Source organism: Lissotriton helveticus, chromosome 8 (genome assembly GCF_964261635.1).
Source record: "Lissotriton helveticus chromosome 8, aLisHel1.1, whole genome shotgun sequence".
NCBI classification, from domain to species: Eukaryota; Metazoa; Chordata; class Amphibia; order Caudata; family Salamandridae; genus Lissotriton; species Lissotriton helveticus.
This window is the reverse complement of record NC_136069.1, coordinates 766,712,281-766,732,124: the sequence shown is the minus strand read 5'-3', so window position 1 is coordinate 766,732,124 and position 19,844 is coordinate 766,712,281. Positions and strand designations below refer to the sequence as shown.

Sequence of the window (19,844 nt, the reverse complement as noted above, 5' to 3'; positions counted from 1 at the left end):
CAGTAACTTCGGGAGCTCCGGGGGTTCACCCTGCACACAGCAGAGCTCGTGCTCGAGTACTTATCAGCAAGAATGGCATCTAGCCTTCTGCCACCAGTTCTACCTTCTATTAGCTGCTTTTCTGTGCTTGGCAGTGGTGTATGGATGGGGGTTCCTGTAACTTGATGAAAGCCTCAATAGCTTTGTGTGTTTAGAACTCTTGTTGTGTCCTTCTGCCTCGTGATTTGTGCCATTCTGGCCTCCGTTACAATCATCCCCCCCCTCGTTTTTGTGTCCTTCTTCCCTCTGTCTGCCTGTTTTTTTTGTGCCAATCTGCCCTCAGTTATAATTGTTTCCCCTCGTTTTTGTGTCCTTCTGCCCTCTGTCTGCCTGGTGTTTTGTGCCGTTCCTCCACCTGAACTGAGCCCTTTAAAATAAGGCCATGCTCCAAAAAGTACCGCAGCCCCCTGCCCTGAACAATAAAAAACTGCCCCCTACCTCCGTGAAGTACTCTGACTCTGCTCCCTACCCTCCCTTGGCGCCTAAAACTGTCCCCTGCCATGCACCCTACAAAGCCTCGACTTAGTAAACTGTCCCTTCTCTGTGTGCTTCGAGGCCGTAAAATGTAAGCCTAGGCACAAATGTCTCACTGGGAAAGGCCCGGCCTATTTGGCCATCAAATTCATCCCGTATGTTCCCACACGATCTCTCAGGTCTAGCGAACAGGCTCTGTTATGCGTACCTATGGCTAGGAAGGCAAGACAGGGGTCTAGAGCTTTATCTGTGGCAGGTCCAACATTGTGGAATGGCCTTCCCTTATCTATCAGACAGTGCAGGGAACACCTTCCTTTTAGGAAAAAATTGAAAACCTTTCTCTTTCAGAAATAAAATTCCACTCCGAGGTTAGGACAATACGCAGCTAGTGTCTCTTTTGTTCGCTGAAGGTGCTAAAAGGCGCGGAGATACTCCTTCGGGAGTCGATTCCTAGCGCGGTACAAATTTGTAAATAAATAAATAAATGGTTGGATTTGTGGGGTAAAGTTTTATTCAATGTGATTTTATGTAGCGCAAACTTTACCCGAAGGTGTCAGAGCGGTTTACATAAGAACCAGTTGCCAAACCTAAGGACTTTGATTTACATGCGTTAAGTAAAAGATACAAACAGGAAAACAATTGAAATGTACTAGATGTAGTCACACAAAGAAGAGACTGTTGATTCTCGTTATATTTCTATATACATATGGAAGGGGTATGAATAGATGTACTGCAAGAGTCACATAGGAATGTTAGAGTAGAAAGGTCTACTGAATATACTAGTGAATACAGTCATCTCTATATACAGAAAAAAATGAGTTATATTTAGAGGGGTCGGAGTGGGACACAGTGGGTGGATGGATGCATGATGGATGGATGTATGCATGATGTATGGGTGGATGCATGGATGGGTTGTTGGTTGGATGGGTTGTTGGATTGCATAAATTGTTGAGGGATTGGCTGTATATATGCATCTATCCATCCACCCATCCACCAGTCCATGCATCTATCCATACACCCATCCATACACCCATCCATGCATGCACCCATGCATGCATCCACCAACTCATCCATGCAAGCATTACAACAAGAGCCCGCAGCTCTCCTTCGTCTCTCCTCGCCCCCCTTCCCTGAGCCCGCAGCTCTCCTTCGTCTCTCCTCGCCCCCTTCCCTGTGCCCTGCCCTGCTATTGTAAATGACAATGCCATTTATTTATGTTAAAAAAAACATAAATAAAAAAAATGTCAAGAGCAATGCCAATAGCTCTAACTTTAACAAAGGCAAAACCATTGCATTGTAAATGCTTGTTCCCTTTACCTCTGTAGAGTAGAGCTTTATCTTATTGTTGATCGTCTTTTTCTTCCTGTCTATTCTGCTTCAACAAAACATTTCTTTCTCTCATTTCTGTTGGCCAAATAAGCATTTTTTCTTACATGATGAAAAAGGGGTTATAAGCAATTATGATGGCAAATTTATAGACTTTGTAGCTAATGGATCTTTTTAACAAATTCCTACAGAATTAGCAGACCCTTGCTCACAGCAGGACCTCCGTGCATTCCGCTAACAAAAAACATTGAGATCCTGTTTCAGCTCAAGTTTGCAAACTTATTGTTGAATTAAAGTAAAACTGACGAGTTTTTCAGTTCCAGTGGTAGATGGGCTCTTGTTTTGTTTTATTTTTGGCTCCAGAGCAGTCTCCTATGTAGATCAACAATCTTTGCTAAATATATTTCTAATCTAGCATACCAGCTTGGTCTAATGTCACCTGCTTAAATTGACCATGCCTCTCCCACCTTCTTTGGGAAGGTATGAGCTTGCTCTTCCATTTATTCCCTTATCAAGCAACTCTTAGCCTGAAACTTATGTTCTACATTTTGATGTCTACATCCGTATCGCCTTGAAGAGCCAGACCTGTGCATAAAATACAGCAGACACCATTAATTTGACCCTGTATGATTTCTTAAAAGCTTATTTTGACCCTGAATCCCCAAAACATATAATTTGATGACCTACCTTGGCTCATTCGTTTAAGTTCGAGCCAAGCACTCCAAAGCTGAAAAGAAGCACCCAGGTTTAAGCGCACTCTGTCAACAGAACACTTTAATTTCCAAATTGGTACTAACTGGTATCCCTCCCTATCCTCTTTCTACAAATGACTGACTGATTCCCATACAACATAGTTTTAGAATATCATGGGCTATCTTCTTTTCAGAGCAGTAATCTTAGAATGAATTAATTAACTTCAGTGAACCCACCCTTGTATTCAGATGAGGGTGTACCAGCATCAAAGTTGAAAGGGTTCTGTTAATGTGCTTCATTTCCTCTTTTCACCCCTTCTCTTTCTCCTTCATCCAAATTTGATGTAAGATTTGCCTGATACAGATTAGACAGAAGAAAAAAGAGATTGCACCTATTCTTCAAATGCTAGCCCAAATGTGTGGGCACATCCAGGTGAAGAAAGCCACTGACTGTTAGCTTCAGCCTCAGATGTTCTCTGGCTTCAGATAGCTTCATGGGTCTTAAGTAACTGATGCAATCAGTTCTTCAGACGGCACTGTAAGAATTACAGAGAGGGAATGGTCTTTGGGTCTGCAACCTTCAGCCATTAGCTTCCATGGGATCTTCAAGGCGTGCCATTACTTTGATGGGCTGCCCATCAAAGCTATGACTGGATGGTTAGATTGTCCTATTTGTGTTCCCAATAGTTTTTATTGACCGTTCATGAAGAAGTTCTTAAAATGCAACATGTTTAGCTTGTTATTCACAACTGGTGTGTATTCTGAATGGTATGTTCTTTGCTGACAATGCCGTATTTTAATTTCTGACTAAAGGCTTTTTTTTGTTTAGGAAATCCTTGCTGTCTGGAATTCTTACCCTGTCAGAAAGGCACATAGCTATTAACTAGTCTCTCTTGTACTTTCATCTGTTTCACATTGTCATGATAGCATGTTGCTGGATGAACAGCAATTTTTGTTCAAGATTTAAAGACTTGTATGCACAAATACGCAAAGGCATTCTTACAAATGCAACCAAAATACTGCCACTCTATCAAATGTATCTACTATGCAATATTTAGCTATATAGGCCTTTTACCTTCACCACTTACAAAACAAAATGTATCACCAAACTTTTCAGAACTCTTTCTTGAGGATACACCCTTACCCTAACAATACAGTCCGTCCAGCAAAGAGGCCTTTCTCCTTGCATCCACATTGTCCTAGCTCAAGATGATTCTTTTATTTTTAGATCCCCTTAGGGTAGCTCAAAATGTTGCTGTTTATCAAATTCTTTTTTCTAACCAAAATCAACCCTTTTGACTTTTCCAGTGTTGTGAAGGATACTTCTATTCTCAGATTCCTCAACTTGTGCATTTTGCCTAGGTGTCACTCTGGATCGGGAAACTTTTAGAGCAGCGCATCTACTTGCTTGTAAGTAGCGAAGTGCGACCAGCGTCTACATCGTTTTGCTCCGGAAGTGAGAAGCAAAGCTGCACCACCCATGCACTCTTACATCCGCTCCTTTCTTTGCATGCCTTCAATCCCGTATCCAGAGCTACTCTCTGGTCTTTTCAAGACACATTTCACAATTATTCCAAGGCTTCCAATGAAGTGCAGCCAGCTGGTAACCTTTCTGAAGCCTTGCCTTTTCATGAGGTAGGGCCCAGATTTTGCACAATCTTTTCATTACTGATTCAGAGTATGAACATTTTGAGGAAGGGAATGATTTCGGCCCCAAATATATTGAGCAAAGCTGAGACTAGGAACGACAAAATGCCAGTGATCCTGATACTCCTCCAGATATTTACCTTGTTTCTCCTCCCGGCCACCAAAGAAAGTACCTCCTTTGCTGTCATTAGACAGAGGGCTGCAGAAGTTCTAGACCTACAACACCCTTCTATTGAAGTGAAAACTAATGTTCCGACGGAGGTTCTCCAGCCTGGTCAAGTGCCTACGGAACATTTATTACAATTTAATTATGCCCTCATGGATACTCTCTTGGGAAAAATCATGTTCGGTACAGCCAGTTAATAGGTAGGTCGCTTGGCATCACCGATCAGCACCAAGCGATCCTGACATTCTTGTACAAGATCCCACGCCAGAGAGCTTGGTAGGACAGGTATTAACCAGTAAAGTAAATCCTAACTCCTTCCCTACCACCCAACCTGATCGTGAGTTTACGAGAATACACATTCGGCAAGCTCATCTTTTCATTCACGAACCTTGGATATGGCGAGGGAGAGGTGTGGATGTAGAGATTTGAAGGGATGTGACTGCATCAGGTGTAAGTAAGGAGATTTGAGGAGCTGTTAATGACTTGGAAGAGAGTAATTAAATTGGGCAGCTAAGAAGAGGTGTGAGAATAGGGAGAGGAGAGGCTAAATCGATGTAGGGAGTTGTAGTTAGTGAACCTCAGTGGTTTTCTGGAGTAAAAAAAATATCTAGCCCAAGTGCATTGGTTCCATTAGTCTGCAAACGACAAATACACTGTATTGCAAACATTAAAAAATAGCTTTGTCCCTCAGTAGATTGGTTTTACACAACCAGGGGGCACTGAGGGAATGTCTACATTTAAGGAAGCATTATGCATCTGATACATTTGTCTGTGAATATCTGGTACTTGAGATGCAATATTGATCAAGTCAGTTGAGCATTTCATACATCAGACTTGGCAAACAAATTCTGTAATAGTAGCATATCGTGCGCAGCCTGCTTTCTACACTTATTGAAAAGATAGTCTAACCCAATAATTGCTAAATTAGTCTTTTTGAGGTTTCATTGTCATTAGATATGGAAGTGCCACTGGTGTTCCACACAGTGTAAAGATTTCATGCGTATGATTGGACATTGGCCTGTGCTTGGTTCAGTATGTATGAATGATAGTGTTTCTGGATGCAAAGGAAGTTGCTGGTGATCACGCCCTCCGGGTATGTTATTGTTGAATTTAACATTTATTTGCAGTGCAAAATCAATCTAGAATTTTCAAGGAATATGTTCTGTACATAATGAGTGGTCTCCAATTCCCTTGCATACACTTCCTCTATGAGTGCTGTAAATGTGTGTGTAACATGTTTGTAATTACTCAGCCCAGTTGTTGGAATGTGGATATGTGGATCACTGTTAGTTGAGTGACCACAGTTTTATGTTTCCTGCTCTTGAGAGCCTGCATAGTAAAGTCCCCCTGAGGTTCGTGCCCGGTTAAATAATGTCACCTCCATTCTCTTTACTCCACAGTTGACAGACCTAGATAATAGATGACCGCTTAAGGGTGAAAGCTCATGGTGATATTTGAATTCATGGTAGGAGATTTGTATCTATGTTTAGGCCTGCCTACAGCTTTCTCCCAGCATTGTGCTATCTGATGTTGCACCCGACTTAGATACTCTGAAAACACATATGCAATGCATGAAATATTTTCTGTAAAAATGGTCTCAAAATCGTGATATGATCGTTAATTAACTCTTGGCAATTAGTGGAGGTTTTTTATTGGACCTGTTATGCCTTTCAAGTCTTGTGTATTTTTTTGATTTTTAGTATACATTGTTAACTTAAAAATGTTGTTTTGATTGTAATGCTATTTCATACATTATTTACGTTTTATAACCTGTGGTGCAATTTAAAGTTTAATAGAGAAATTCAAATCAAAATATCAAATTATTATCCTATGCTTACAAACTATGAGAGCTTGATGTCTGTTTGTTAATTGGGTAACATTTCTGAAACATTTGGTGTAAAATAGAAAATAACAAATTGTTAATGTTTGGATGGTCTATCTGACAACATCTAGTGTTTTAATCTTAACATTTGCTTTTCTTTGGTAGCTTGACTACTGTGCAAGTTTGAAAAACCTTGAGATCGTTGCAGAAGAACCAAATTACAAATTCATTCAGGTATGACACACTTTCTGTCTCTAACCAATGAATAATGCTTCCGGGCTAGTTAGGAAGTAATGCTTTTTAAAACTGCAGTCAACAAATATTTTGACCTGGAAATGCTGAATAAATAACCATTTTTAAAAAAGAAACCGTTGCAGAATATTTATTTATAATGTTAGCTATCTTTAATTTCTCACCTGTTTGAAAAAACTTCTTGTGAAAATTAGCTTAGGAGTGAGGGTTTCACCAAATAGGTGTAATTTTGAGATGTAGAGGCAGTGACTATCAGAATGTAGCTAGAAGAATGAATTTGGAGTACTCGCAACTACAGTCAGGAATTTGAGTGGGTTTATAGAAACCTAACAGATCCATATACACCTTTAATAGAATGTAATTTAGATCCATCATTTCAATTGGACTCAAGTCTACCCAATAGGCTGGCCATACTCAGTTGGAATATTTGAGGTAGAAAAACTAAGCTCGCTAATACAGTTAAGGTGGAGTTTATTGATTGTCTTGTTTTTTTGTCTGCTGCCAGAAATGTGGGCTTTAGACATGACTTATAGAGCAGGCTATAAAACCTACCATATCCTGGCATTGAGCTCCCCTGCATGACGGGTTTCTGGTGGTGTGTGTATTTTTGTTAAAATTAATTCAAGTTGGTCAGTTAAGCAGATTTATGAACAGTCACATGATATATTGGTTTAACATTTTCATCAAGTCCAGATCTAAAATTCCTATGAATCCTGCAGAATCTCAAACACTTCCAGTACTTTTTGATTTTCTAGACTCACAGAACAAGGAGTCATATTATTATGTGGCGGGATTTGAATACCACTTGATGAATCGCCACTTATCTAGTAATTCGGCTAGGTATAAGTGTGCATATTGAGGTGTTCCAGAACGAACAACTGTTCCTAGAAAATATCTTACCTGGTGTGCTTTACAACTAGTAGATATTATGGTTTCCAATGGTGTACATGCATGTAATGATAGTTCTCCATCAGATATAAATATTATCCATATTTAAAAAGAGGGAGTTACAGAAGTAACATTGATTATATTTTAATAGATTCACGGTTGTGGGATACATTGACATGGTGGTGATCGCCGGGCGTGAGAGTGACCATGATTCTTTGGCATTATGTCTGAATATTACAAATATTGGCGATCCATTAGATCCAACAATACAAAGAGGAGATTGTACATCTATTTCCAACAATAGAAGGAATGTTAGTTGGGAAAATGCCATGCAGTGTACATTAACTCGGGAGTCAATATACAACAGTATAATCCCAATGCCTCTAATTTTTGGCTAGAATTTGGAAAATAATCTTTTTTGACGGGATGAAAGATGTTTTTTTATGGGAGATCTAAAAGAGAAAATCAAGAGGACTTTGGGGGCCAACACATGGATTAATAATGATTGTAAAGCAGCTAAAACACCACCAATTTACAATAATTAGTGCTACTAAAAAGGGAGATAAATTTGATATCCGGAAGGCAGGTCTGCTTACAAAATGAAGCTTAACAAGGTGAAAACTGTATGGGAGATGGGACATTGGAAGGTTCTGCTGGATGCAGTCAAATCTAAAAACTCCAACTTCTTCTGGCACAAAGTAGCACACATAGGGCGAGAACAGCATGAAGCCAGAGATTTTTTATTCTACCACATGACTAGTTAGCTTATTTTTCGGAACTTTATCAAGGTCCCCTGAAAGGGAATATCACTGAAGCTAAGACTTCTACGTCAGTGAAGTCTCAGTCAAATGCAGAGGATACCATCTGGTTTCATACTCATTCCCCTTTCTTTTCCTTTTAGAGGAAACGTACTCTGCAATACGTGCCCAGAAAAAAGGCTCTAGTTCAGACAAAATCCGAGCTCATCTATTTTGTTCAGAGCCTGTGGTATTTGTTCCTTATGTGAACGCCCTCTCCAATGTCATAGCTTCTGGAGCGCCAGTTCCCGGATCATAGAACGGAGCCGAAATATTCCCTATTTATTTAAAAAAAAAACTACTATCATGACATTCCTGCCAATTATCGCCCAATCAGACTTATTCATAACATCAAAAGATCTTTTGTAAGCAAATCCTTGATAAACTGGCAGCCTGGATTGAAGAGAATGAGGTTCTCAGCCACTTTCAGATGGGGTTCAGACCAAAGTCTAGCATTGCGTATCAAGTCTTTAGAGTCCTAATGATTAAGTTGAAAGCCTTTCTGTGGCCTTTGTCGATTTAAGGGCTGCCTTTAATATGAGCGCAAGAGAGAGGTTATGGGAAACTCAGAAGGAAATGGTATTCCATTAGTTTTGTGAATATAATCATATTAAAACTATTTTGCTAAAGTCAGCTACAAATGAATGGTGAAGTGACTGAGCCAATCGCTATCCACAAATGGGTATGACAAAGCTGTCTTGTCACTTACTCTTTTCCTTGTGTTCATAAATAGTTGTGCTACTTAATTAACTGACTGTGAGAATGATTCGCCAACAATAGCTGACCTAAAAACACCAACCTTACTGTATGTGGATGATACACTATTGGTTTCTAAAACACTAAAAGGGCTGCAGAATTTACTAGAGAGGTTTGCTACTTTTGGTACCGCTCCCAAGCTACAGATTAAATCACTGAAAATAAATTGTATGCCAATGAATCGTCATAAGAACTTCCCAGGTAAAAGGTAAATCTTCAGAGAGTATCAGAAGCTGACTACCTTGGGATAAGACTATCAGAGTCCCAGTCCACAGAAACGCGGATCTCGAAGTGTTTGTGAATTGAAGCATAGGCCTACAGCTATAACCCCATTTGCTGTGAAATCTATAGTACGTCCCATATCCCCGGCAGTAAAAATCTACAGGGCATAATCTGTTTCGGCAACCCTATATGCATCAGAATTTTGGGGTCACTCCACTGCAAATTCCTTAGTGGCTGTAGAAAATAATTTATTTAGATCCCTGCTGAATCTACCAAAACACACACTTCTACTACTGTTGAGATTAGATTTGGCATTGAAACCAATAGTGGGTTTAAAATTAAAACCGATGCTCTATTAGCTTCACATCTGGTCCATTAAAGAGCTAAAACATATAGCGCATGCCTAAGAGATGATCAACAAAGACCCCACACTGCTGAGAGCTGGCAGAGAGCTCTGGTGCTGGATAGACTAGCAATTTAATTTCTAATGATGAAATATGAACCCAGATTCGAAGTTGTTTTTTGGATTACATTATCCCAGCAGAAACAAGATCTATGTATATTAGACTGAGCCTGGGTATTTTACCATTAGCAAATGGAGGCCGAATTTTATTACGCCCAAACAATTTCCTGCTTGTATTCCAACCGTGGAATGCAAGGAGCACCTATTGTTCTTTTCTTTTTCCAACCGAAGACAAAGATCTAGATGGTTTTCTCCTGTATGTTGCTTGCTGGCAATAAAATCATACAAAGAAGCCTGCAGGGTTTTTAAATAATATGACACCAGTCCCTATGTAGTATTGTCTGTGCCAAGTATTTGGAATCAGTTTGTTATAGGATGAAGCTAATCATCATTAATCTGAATAGTATACACTAACCATAGTTTTCTCTTGCATTTTAGAAGTTGGCTGATATTTTTTAAAGGATTTTAACTTTGTTTTGTTTTGTGTATTTAACTTGGCTAATGGAATTTATACTTCATGTATTTTAGTGTTTTTATTAATGGATTTTATAACCCGATGTGACAATAAACCAATGAGATTCCTCTATGCTTTCCTCATTTTGTGTGTCTGCTCCTCTGTTTCCTATCAATACTTTCTTTGCAACAGACGGTCAGCAGAGTTGAGACAAAGTTGTCTCTCAGCCAAGTCTGGATAGAGCCTGGTATGCTATTCTAAATAGCACTCGTTAATGCATGAAAGAAGATTCTAGAAGTCCCAATGATACTAGGTATAGAGTAGTACCGCTATTTTTGGCTTAATGGAAACATGCACTATTTGTAACAATCAAGAAAATGAGGTACGGTGAAAGCTAATGATAGTTGGCAATTTATGTTGTGTGTAGGTTGTCTCCCATTATATGTAAAAGGATGTCAGATTAATTTTCCACCTTAACAAAATAGAAGATAATGCTACTTAAATTGGTCTGCATGACAGTGACAATGGGTGTATAAGATGCTGTATGGTGTAGTAGTTGATGTCTGAGTAGATCTGTGAATGAGGCCATAAGTGATGTTGTGAGAAGTTAGCCTGGCATATGATGTCCACTATTCTAGTGGGCACCTTGCACCAGTCCAATCGACCCTTATTGATGGTGGTTGTAAAGTCAACCTTATAGACAAGCTATCCTAGTGGTAGCATGGACCAGCAGTCTTAGGCTAAGACTTCAGAGAGCATGTGTAGCAAGCTATTTTACCAGTAAAAATCCCTTGAATACCAAATGAAAGGACACCACACAAGGTATATATCAAATATATATGTATTTATTTCCAACACAACCCCTCTGCACTCTTTATGAGGTCAGAAGTCAAAGTACATCACAAGTTACTCAATTAGTATACAATAAGTTGCACAAATACAGTTATGCCCTAGGGGCCTCACAAACCATATACTAAGGAAGTGGTATAAGAACCACGTGAGACTTAGTCAGTAGGCCTAGGGCCTGTAAAATCGCTGGGGCTACACTAAACAACCAAAGGTTAGGAAGTAGGAGACCCACGGGAGACGCGTGCAGTGTCTAAACACAGTCGCGAGTTACCATTGACTTATAATGTGAAACGAAGAAGTTACAAAGTTACTGTTTAAGGACACTTCCGGATGGACTAGGATGAAACCCTTTTAAACTAGGACACTTCGAGAGTCAAGACCCACGGGAGCACCGGAGTACTCGTGTTACCTCACCCAGGGAAGCTGGGTGCATAGGTGCCTTTTGGTGTCTGGTTTCGTCGTTGTTTTCTATGGAGATCTGCAAAGAAGTGCTGCAGGCGACCAGAGGAAAAGTGTCTGGGTGGATCCTGTAGTCTAGTTCCTATATTCCCAATAGGCTATGCGCATTGGAATTATATATCCTGCAGCTTAGACGTAGGACTTAAGTCGACTAGGTCTCTGCCGAATATATTAGACTTAATTGTGAGTGCCAGCTAGCTCAGAGGTCACTAGAAACTTTCTCGAAAGTACAAGAAGGGATTAGTCTCTGACAACCATATAATATGACAACTTTGTTTCCCCAGAATGAAACGTATCTCTAGAGTCGCGGAAACAATAGACGGCTATTTCCCCTAAGTCAGATATGCATTCTTAGTTTTACCAGAGTTGCTTAGAAATAGAGAGACGGGCGTTTTCAATAAAAGTATTTATTGAACAGCCTTATTTCTTAAGCATAAGAAATGCACTGCTACAATTGAAATGCTAGTTAAGAAGTACAATGCATATCATACGAATAGTATTATAAAATAGTACTGTAAGAGCATGATATGGTTTCTAAGCCATAAAGATAGAATACATAAAATGCATAAAATACACACAGTGATAAAAATAGTGGCTAAAAGTACTCAACTGGTGCTTCTAAAATACGCCTACCCCGGTGTACCTAACCTAAGTCTAGTACGAGAGTGGAGTAAGTGTGGTGTGCTTAAGTCTAGTAATTTTCTGCCAAGAATCTGTTCCAAGAATTCTCTAAGGGTCTAATCAGCTCCGTACCTTGGTCTGAGAATGATAGAGGTCTGGAAACACCGGAGCTGGATTTCTCGGCAAGAGAAAAGACAGAGTCTTCTCAGTGCGTCAGTTGGAGGGTGGCTTCCTTCGGCACTTGCAGCAGCAGGGCGTCGGGCAAGTAGTTAGTCGATCTGCTCCTAAACCACTGTGTGTTTGACTGGGCAAATGTAGGCATATTTATACTTTGAAGGTGCCGAGTTTGACGTAAGATTGGACATAATATAGTCACTAGTGCCTCAGTTCCTTGAAAACTCCAGGAGTTCTTGGATAAATTAGTATTCAAGCAGGGGGAAGTCCCTGACTGCTGAAGGCTGGTTTTTCCAAGAAATCGTTGTGGATTCTCTGAGTTTAGTGGAAGTAGCCATGCCGTATTTAGGCTGCACAGGCTAAGACTAAATAAGGCAATGATTCCTATGCCTATATAAGGATTGGTGAATTATACCTATGTATGGGCATGAATCGGGAAAATTACACCAGGGTCCTATATTCCCACAGAGCAATCCAAGGGTGGATCGGTGATGTGAAGAACCTGAAAGCAGAGGGGACAGAGTCTGGGTCACTAGCCAGTGACCAGGAAGGAACCAGGAAGGGACCAGGCGATGTCGCGTGCTTGAAGGTGAAGGAGGTGACTTTGCCTCTTCAGCCACGAGGTCCAGGAGGCATCGGCGATGACCAGGAGCTGGATACGAGCTGTCCCACAATGGATCTAGTTGACTGCGAAGTCGGTATCTTGATTGGACCCAACAAGCCTTGGCAACCGCAACCCACGCAGGATGACGAGATTGGCTCTGTTGCAGACCAGCAAGGTCTGTGGCGCTTCTCCTTTGAAGGGAATCTGGAGCAAGCCTGGAGCAACCAGGAAAGCAGTTTAGTTCAATAGAAAAGTATTCAGGGGGCTCACTAGCCAACGGGCAAGGAACCTGGAAGACGCGTCAAGCTCAAATGCAAGAGCAGGCCCCACTCGGCACTCGTGGAGTGTGGAGGGCTGAGCTTCGGTGCAAATGGCGCTCGGGTCTGGGGCTTCTCGTACCCCATTGCACAACTGTGAGGGTACCTCGGTAGTCGAGCAGTTAGCAAAATGCAGGATGTCCGGGGTGTCCGGTCCCACGTCTCTCGTGTCCTCCATGGGTCTCAGCTTTGCTGTGGATGTGGGTCGGAGTTGGAGAAGTGTGAGAGTCCAGTTCCCGTGTCGCTGAGTCTTCGGGTTCCGGCGGGAGCGTCGACAAAGCAGACTGGCAAGTTGCTGGTGGTGCCTATTTGCACAGGGTGGTCACTCCTTCTTCCGTCTTCTAGTCAGGATAGAATGTCGAAGGTCCAAGAGTTCTGTATCAAAGTTTCTTTCCAGGATAATCTAAAGTCCTGGGGACACAGCTCCTATACTTATACTAAGCTAAGGGGCTGGATTTCCTGCCTAGGTCCCTCCTATTGGTGGACCTGAGAAGGGGGTGGTTACACCCCTTTCCCTTTGTCCAGTTTCTTGCCAGAGCTGGGGCTGGAGTGCCCCAGCAACTGGTTTGAACCGGGCTATGCATGGAGCAACTTGTGTGCCCCAGGCAATGTCTAGATGCATTCACTGAATGCAGCCCTCCCTGCCCCAATACACATAACCCCTGTCTGGGGAGGTGCTGGCACCTCCCTGGACAGGAAACCTATTGTCAAGGCCGCCCTTGCCGGAGTTTCCCCCAGCACCAGGTCATACTGGTGTCTGTGGCAGCAGCATCCAATTTGTGATGCTGAGGCTAACATGCATGTCTTTTCCCTATAGAAGGGTGGAATGCTACCCCCGCCGCCAGAATTGGCGGGGGGGGGGGGCTATTATTCAAAAGTGTTTGACACCTTACACGACATGTTTTGATAAAGCCAAGCCAAAGTTAACATTAACCACGAGGATTATAATACACTTAAGAGTATATGGTATGGCTATATCATGGAACGGATGTATGATGTTACCATGCGATCAAAATGATCGCGGTACATCACAACGCAGCTTTTACAACGCAAGTCGTTATCACGACTTGCACTGTAGGGTGCTGGATTTAGGAATAGTATGATTTACAATTCCAACTCCAGCCTACGTACAGTAGGGAAGGTGTTGGAATAGTAAATCTACTATTCCTTAGTCTAGAGCGCCCTCCAGTGCAAGTCGTGGTAAGGACTTGCGTTTTAAAATCTGCGTTGTGATGGCACTGCGGTGTGTTGACCGTGTTGTAAAGGTTGTTTACCCATAGAACAGCTATAAGGAGATGGTTCCGAAAGCTGCATAGGGGCTCAGCTCATGCTAGAACCCTCTCTCGCATAAAACCAAGCACTCAGCCTCCAGGATTGTCGAGGCCTACCATAGGAGTGACTTATAGGTGCATATGTGTCTAAATATAAGGTAGGTATAGGTGTACTATATCTAAGTAAGGGGTGATTACACCACCTTAGCCAAGCTGAGTGATCAGCCTATGGTGTCAGTTTAGAGGGCCAGCCTGGGGGTGGCATAATACATGCTGCAGCTCCTGGTTGGCCTTGGATGCACCTATGCCCTGGGTACCTATGGTACACTATACAGGGACTCACAGAGGTGATCCAATACCCAATCTGGTATGTACCTAAAGCACATGGTATCAATTTAGAGAGAGAACAGCTGGGCTGTGGGTCTGATTAGCAGGCCCACAGCCACATTAAAGTCGAAAAACCAGAGAATCACAGCAAAAAGTGGGGGTGACCATAGGAAGCAGACCGTACTCTCCTACACAACCCCCCCTCCCCCAAACGCAGGGACATTAAACTAACCTTGACCAGTTGAGTCTTCATGTTCTAAGTGGAAATTTCTGGAGAGTCCATCTGCATTGGCATGCTCAGTCCCTGGTCTATCTTCCACTGTAAAGTCCATTCCCTGTAGGGAAATGGACCACCTAAGCAGTTTGGGATTTTCACCCTTCATCTGATTTAGCCACAAGAGGGGCTAATGGTCTGTCTGAATCCTGAAGTGAGTACCAAACAAGTATGGCCTCAGCTTCTTCAGTACCCAAACCACAGCAAAGGCCTCCCTCTCAATAACTGAGCAACGTTTCTCTCTAGGGGTCAGCCTTCTGCTAATAAAAGCTACTGGCTGGTCTTGACCATCTTTATTCAGTTGTGAAAGACCAGCACCTACACCCAACTCAGAAGCATCTGTTTGAACAATTAATTCTTTGGAGTAGTCTGGACTTTGCAGAATAGGAGCAGTGCACATGGCCTGCTTCAGGTCATCAAATGCCTTTGACAGCTTACTGTCCACTGAACTTTCTTTGGCATTTTCTTGGAAGTTAAGTCATTAAGGGGTGTCACTATGGAACCATACCCCTTGACAAATTTCCTGTAGTACCCAGTCAGGCCCAAGAAAGCTCTGACCTGTGTCTGGGTGGTTGGAGCAGTCCAGTCGATTTTTGGTCTGGATCTTGCTCTCCAATGGTTGAACCTGACCGCCACCTACAAGGTGGCCCAGGTATACAACCTTGCTCTGCCCTATCTGGTACTTGGTAGCCTTGATAGTTAGGCCTGCCATTTGCGGGCCCTCCAAAACATTCTTCAGGTGGATCAGGTGATCTTCCCAAGTGGAGCTAAAGACAGCAATATCATCTAGATAAGCTGCACAGTAGTCATCCAGACCTGAGAGGACTTGGTTCACCAACCTTTGGAATGCGGCAGGTGCATTCTTCAAGCCAATGGGCATTACCACAAATTAATAATGTCCTCCTGGGGTTGAAAATGCTGTTTTGGCTTTTGCATCATCAGCTAGTCTGATCTGCCAGTAGCCAGCTGTCAAGTCAAATGTACTCAAAAACTTGGCAGATGTCAATCTGTCAATGAGTTCATCTTCCCTTGGTATTGGTTGGGCATCTGTCCTAGTGACAGCATTGAGGCCTCTGTAATCCACGTAAAACCTCATCTCTCTCTTACCATCTTGGGTGCGAGGTTTAGGCACCAGGACTACTGGACTGGCCCAATAGCTCTGAGGGCTCAATGACTCCCAACTCCAATATCTTTTGGACCTCTGTCCTGATATAGTCCCTGACATGATCAGGTTGTCTGTAGATTTTACTCTTCACAGGCATTCTGTCCCCAGTGTCCACTTCATGAGTGCACCAGGTAGTCTGACTTGGAGTCAGAGAAAACATATGTCTGTAGGACTGTAGAACTTGTCTGCAGTCCTGTTGCTGTTGGTCAGTGAGGCTGCCTGCCAAGGCTACACCATCAACTGACCCATCATCAGGGTTCTGAGAAAGCAGGCCTGGGAGAGGGTCACTATCCTCCTCCTGTCCCTCATCTGTAGCCATGAGCAAGCCCATGTCTGCCCTGTCAACATATGGTTTCAATCTGTTGTCATGAAGCACCCTGTGGGGGCTCCTGGGAGTTCCAAGATCAACCAAATAGGTTACTTCTCCCTTTTGCTCAACAATAGTGTGGGGTCCAGACCATTTGTCTTGGAGAGCTGCTGGGGCCACTGGCTCCAACACCCACACTTTCTGTCCTGGCTGGTAAAGTCAGCACATCCTTTTGGTCATGCCAGGCCTGCTGCAATTCCTGGCTAGCTTTAAGGTTTTTGGATGCCTTTTTCATGTACTCAGCCATCCTGGAGCGGAGACCAAGTACGTAGTCCATAATGTCTTGTTTGGGAGGTTTGAGAGGTAACTGCCATCCCTCCTTCACCAGACAAAGGGGTCCTCTCACAGGATGACGAAACAGAAGTTCAAAAGGGATCTAGCCAACCCCCTTCTGTGGGACCTCTCTGTAAGCAAACAAAAGGCAGGGCAGTAGGATGTCCCATCTTCGCCTAAGCTTTTCAGGTAAACCCTTAATCATGGCCTTTAAGGTCTTGTTGAATCTCTTCACCAGACCATTGCACTGTGGATGATAGGGTTTTGTGAACTTGTAGTTCACTCCACACTCCTTCCACATAGCAGTCAAATATCCAGACATAAAGTTTGCACCTCTGTCTGAGACAACCTCCTTCAGAAAACCCACTCTTGAGAAAACTCCCAGGAGCGCTCTAGCCACAACAGGTGCGGTTGTGGTCCTTAGGGGAATAGCTTCTGGGTACCTGGTGGCATGATTCACTACCACCAGAGTAAACCTGTGCCCAGAGGCTGTTTGGGGATCTATTGGTCCAACAATGTCAATCCCTACTCTTTCAAAGGGAACCCCCACCACCGGTAGTGGTATTAAGGGGGCCTTTGTGGTGCCACCTGATTTGCCACTGGCTTGGCAGGTGACACGGGAGCGACAAAACTCCTTGGTGTCTTCTGACATGTGGGGCCAGTGAAAGTGAGGGACAAGCCTGTCCCAAGTCTTGTTCTGGCCAAGATGTCCTGCTAGGGGAATATCATGGGCTAGTGTGAGAAGGACGCCCCTGAATACCAAAGGTATGACCAACCTCCTGGAAGCACCAGGCTTGGGGTCTCTAGCCTCTGAATACAGGAGCCCATCATCCCAATAGACTTTGTCGGTCCCACTAGCATTCCCAGCAGCCTCAGCAGCAGCTTGCTGTCTGAGGGGTTCAAGAGAAGGGCAGTCTAACTGCGCCTGCCTCCGATCTGCCCTGGAGGGTCCCCCTGTCCCAAGAAACTCAACCTGATCAGGCTCAAGCTCTTCTAGGACAGTTTCCTCCTGGGTCTCACAATCAGCTTCCTGGGATGTCTGACTCTCTTCCTGAAGCAAGGGGGAAGGCACTGCCTTAACCCTACTGCTTCTCCTCCTGGTAGGCAACTGGTCCATTATTTCAGGATCCAGGGCCTGTTTAGTGTTGCAATTTTTGACCTGTGACCTGGTCACAGCAAGGACATGTGCTGATATGCTTAACATCTCTGCATGAGTCCTATACTCCACTTCAGACCAGACTGAAGATTCTCGGTCATTGCCAAGCAAACATTCTACAGGGAGGTCTGAGCTGAAATGTATGCTATTCTCTCCCAGTATACCGTCCCACTGAAGATAGTTGGGTTTTTACCAGTAATGCCATCTCCAGTCACAAACTATGCACCAGTATACACAGCTCTAAAGAACTTCCAAAATGTGCATGCTCAGCTTGAAGACCAGCCTATCCTGTCAATTTTCTGCGATGAAGGTGTTTTCCTTATTGTAGCTGACCTTTTTAAGAGCAGTCAAGTAGAGTTTGATGATCTTTATCCAATGATATGGTTTGTTCGCTTGATAAAAGTTGTGTTGCAGTGTGCAGGAAGTTATCTCAGTGGATGTGGCATAGAGTATGCACTTTGAGGCTGAAATCTTTGGAAGCAAAACTGTCCACTCAGTATTGAGCGTAAATCATTGTTTGTTCGTTACACAGTATCATATCTGAGGCTATAGTAACATTGTATTGGAATATTTTCCAGAACAAGAATGATAAATTAGGTTTTGCATATCTTCTCTCCGAAGGGAACAAGGAATAGGGTGCACTTCATTCAAAAGACATAATGCAAAGCCAGGCAATGTTCAATATACTCAGGTCAAAATCAGAAAACCTGAAAATAGAGTTCATAGCTCGTTAAAGAATGTGAAGAAAAATCAGAACTTTGCGCCTACTGGGGACATTTTTACACATTAGTTTTAGTGAAAAACTTGGTAAATGCTGTGTGGGAAGGTGATTGGGAGCTGCACATTAGGACTGTGGAGTCACTGGTTACTGTGTTTCGCGAATTCGATTGCATAAACTACCTGAGATATGGGTACTGGTATTTGGAAAGAGTGAAAAAGCTGGAGGTGGAACAACCATACCTCTACAGAAAATCCATTCAAAGACATTTTGTGGTGAGAGAGGGAAGGGTTAATGCTGTGGCTCCAGATATGAAACTAGAACAGACGACCCAGAGATCACAGAAAAGCTCCAAGAGAATTGTTGGTCGGACACGTAAAAGTGAATATGTTGCTCAGTGGCGTCTTGTTCACCATGAAGTCCTTTCTATTTGCATTGTTTACAGAGATGACAAATTCTAAATTAATGGACCATCGTGAAACTGTTCATCACCACAAACTTGTGGGAAAGAGAGGGGAATATTTTAATACATTTGTTGACAACCTTCTTCATTTCATGTAGCGGCAAGGAAACCCCTTTGTTATGACGGAGCCTGTGCAGCTACACAACTTGATGATATAAAGACACGTCTACTGGATGTTCTGGAACATGGATCCAAACTATATGCAGAACTGAAGCAGGAGAGATTTTTTATTGAAAGAGAAAAAGCTGTTTGACATAATCACTAAAGTGAAACTTCCACGCTTTAATTGCCATAATAAGAGTTTGGTTCAACCAGCCACTGCAAAACAAGTTAAAAAGAAATAACTTTCGCAAGTACATAGAGAGATGGATGTAGCAAAAGAAAGGGGTGAATTTATCAGGGCTATTCTGTCGCATGATCTCCTTCTAACAAACGCGTTAACTGATTGAGATGCTGCAATCAAACCAGTGAAGCACAAACTCGTAAAAGAGCTCAAATAAAACCTTTCACCTGAAGAATCTCATTTCGAAAAGGTGTCCTCATTGAAAACTATTTTTGTGGGCTATGTCACAATTGCGAATGGTCAAGATTTCATCCATGCAAAACTTCGGAGAGGTCGTTCAGACTGTTCTATAGATATCAAAGTCAGTGTGAACCTTGCAAGAACTGCATATTGTCTTTGACCATTATCTTGAACTATCTGTCAAAGAATGTGAGAGAATCAGACTAATGTCTACAAGTGGAACAATTGACCTTGCCTGCACCAGAAATTCAACACCTAGACCTGTTCAACTTGATAAATTCTGGT

At 42.7% G+C, this 19,844-nt stretch overlaps 1 protein-coding gene across 2 annotated transcripts in view; it reads left to right on the top strand.

Moving 5' to 3' along the window:
• TGDS (TDP-glucose 4,6-dehydratase) overlaps positions 1-19,844 on the top strand; it is a 465,036-nt gene that overhangs the window by 110,135 nt on the left and 335,057 nt on the right. For both annotated transcript variants that reach the window (XM_078657602.1, XM_078657603.1), the window contains exon 3: positions 6,332-6,400. In XM_078657602.1, the coding sequence (XP_078513728.1) occupies positions 6,332-6,400 (69 nt within the window). The remainder of the gene's footprint in view (positions 1-6,331; positions 6,401-19,844) is intronic.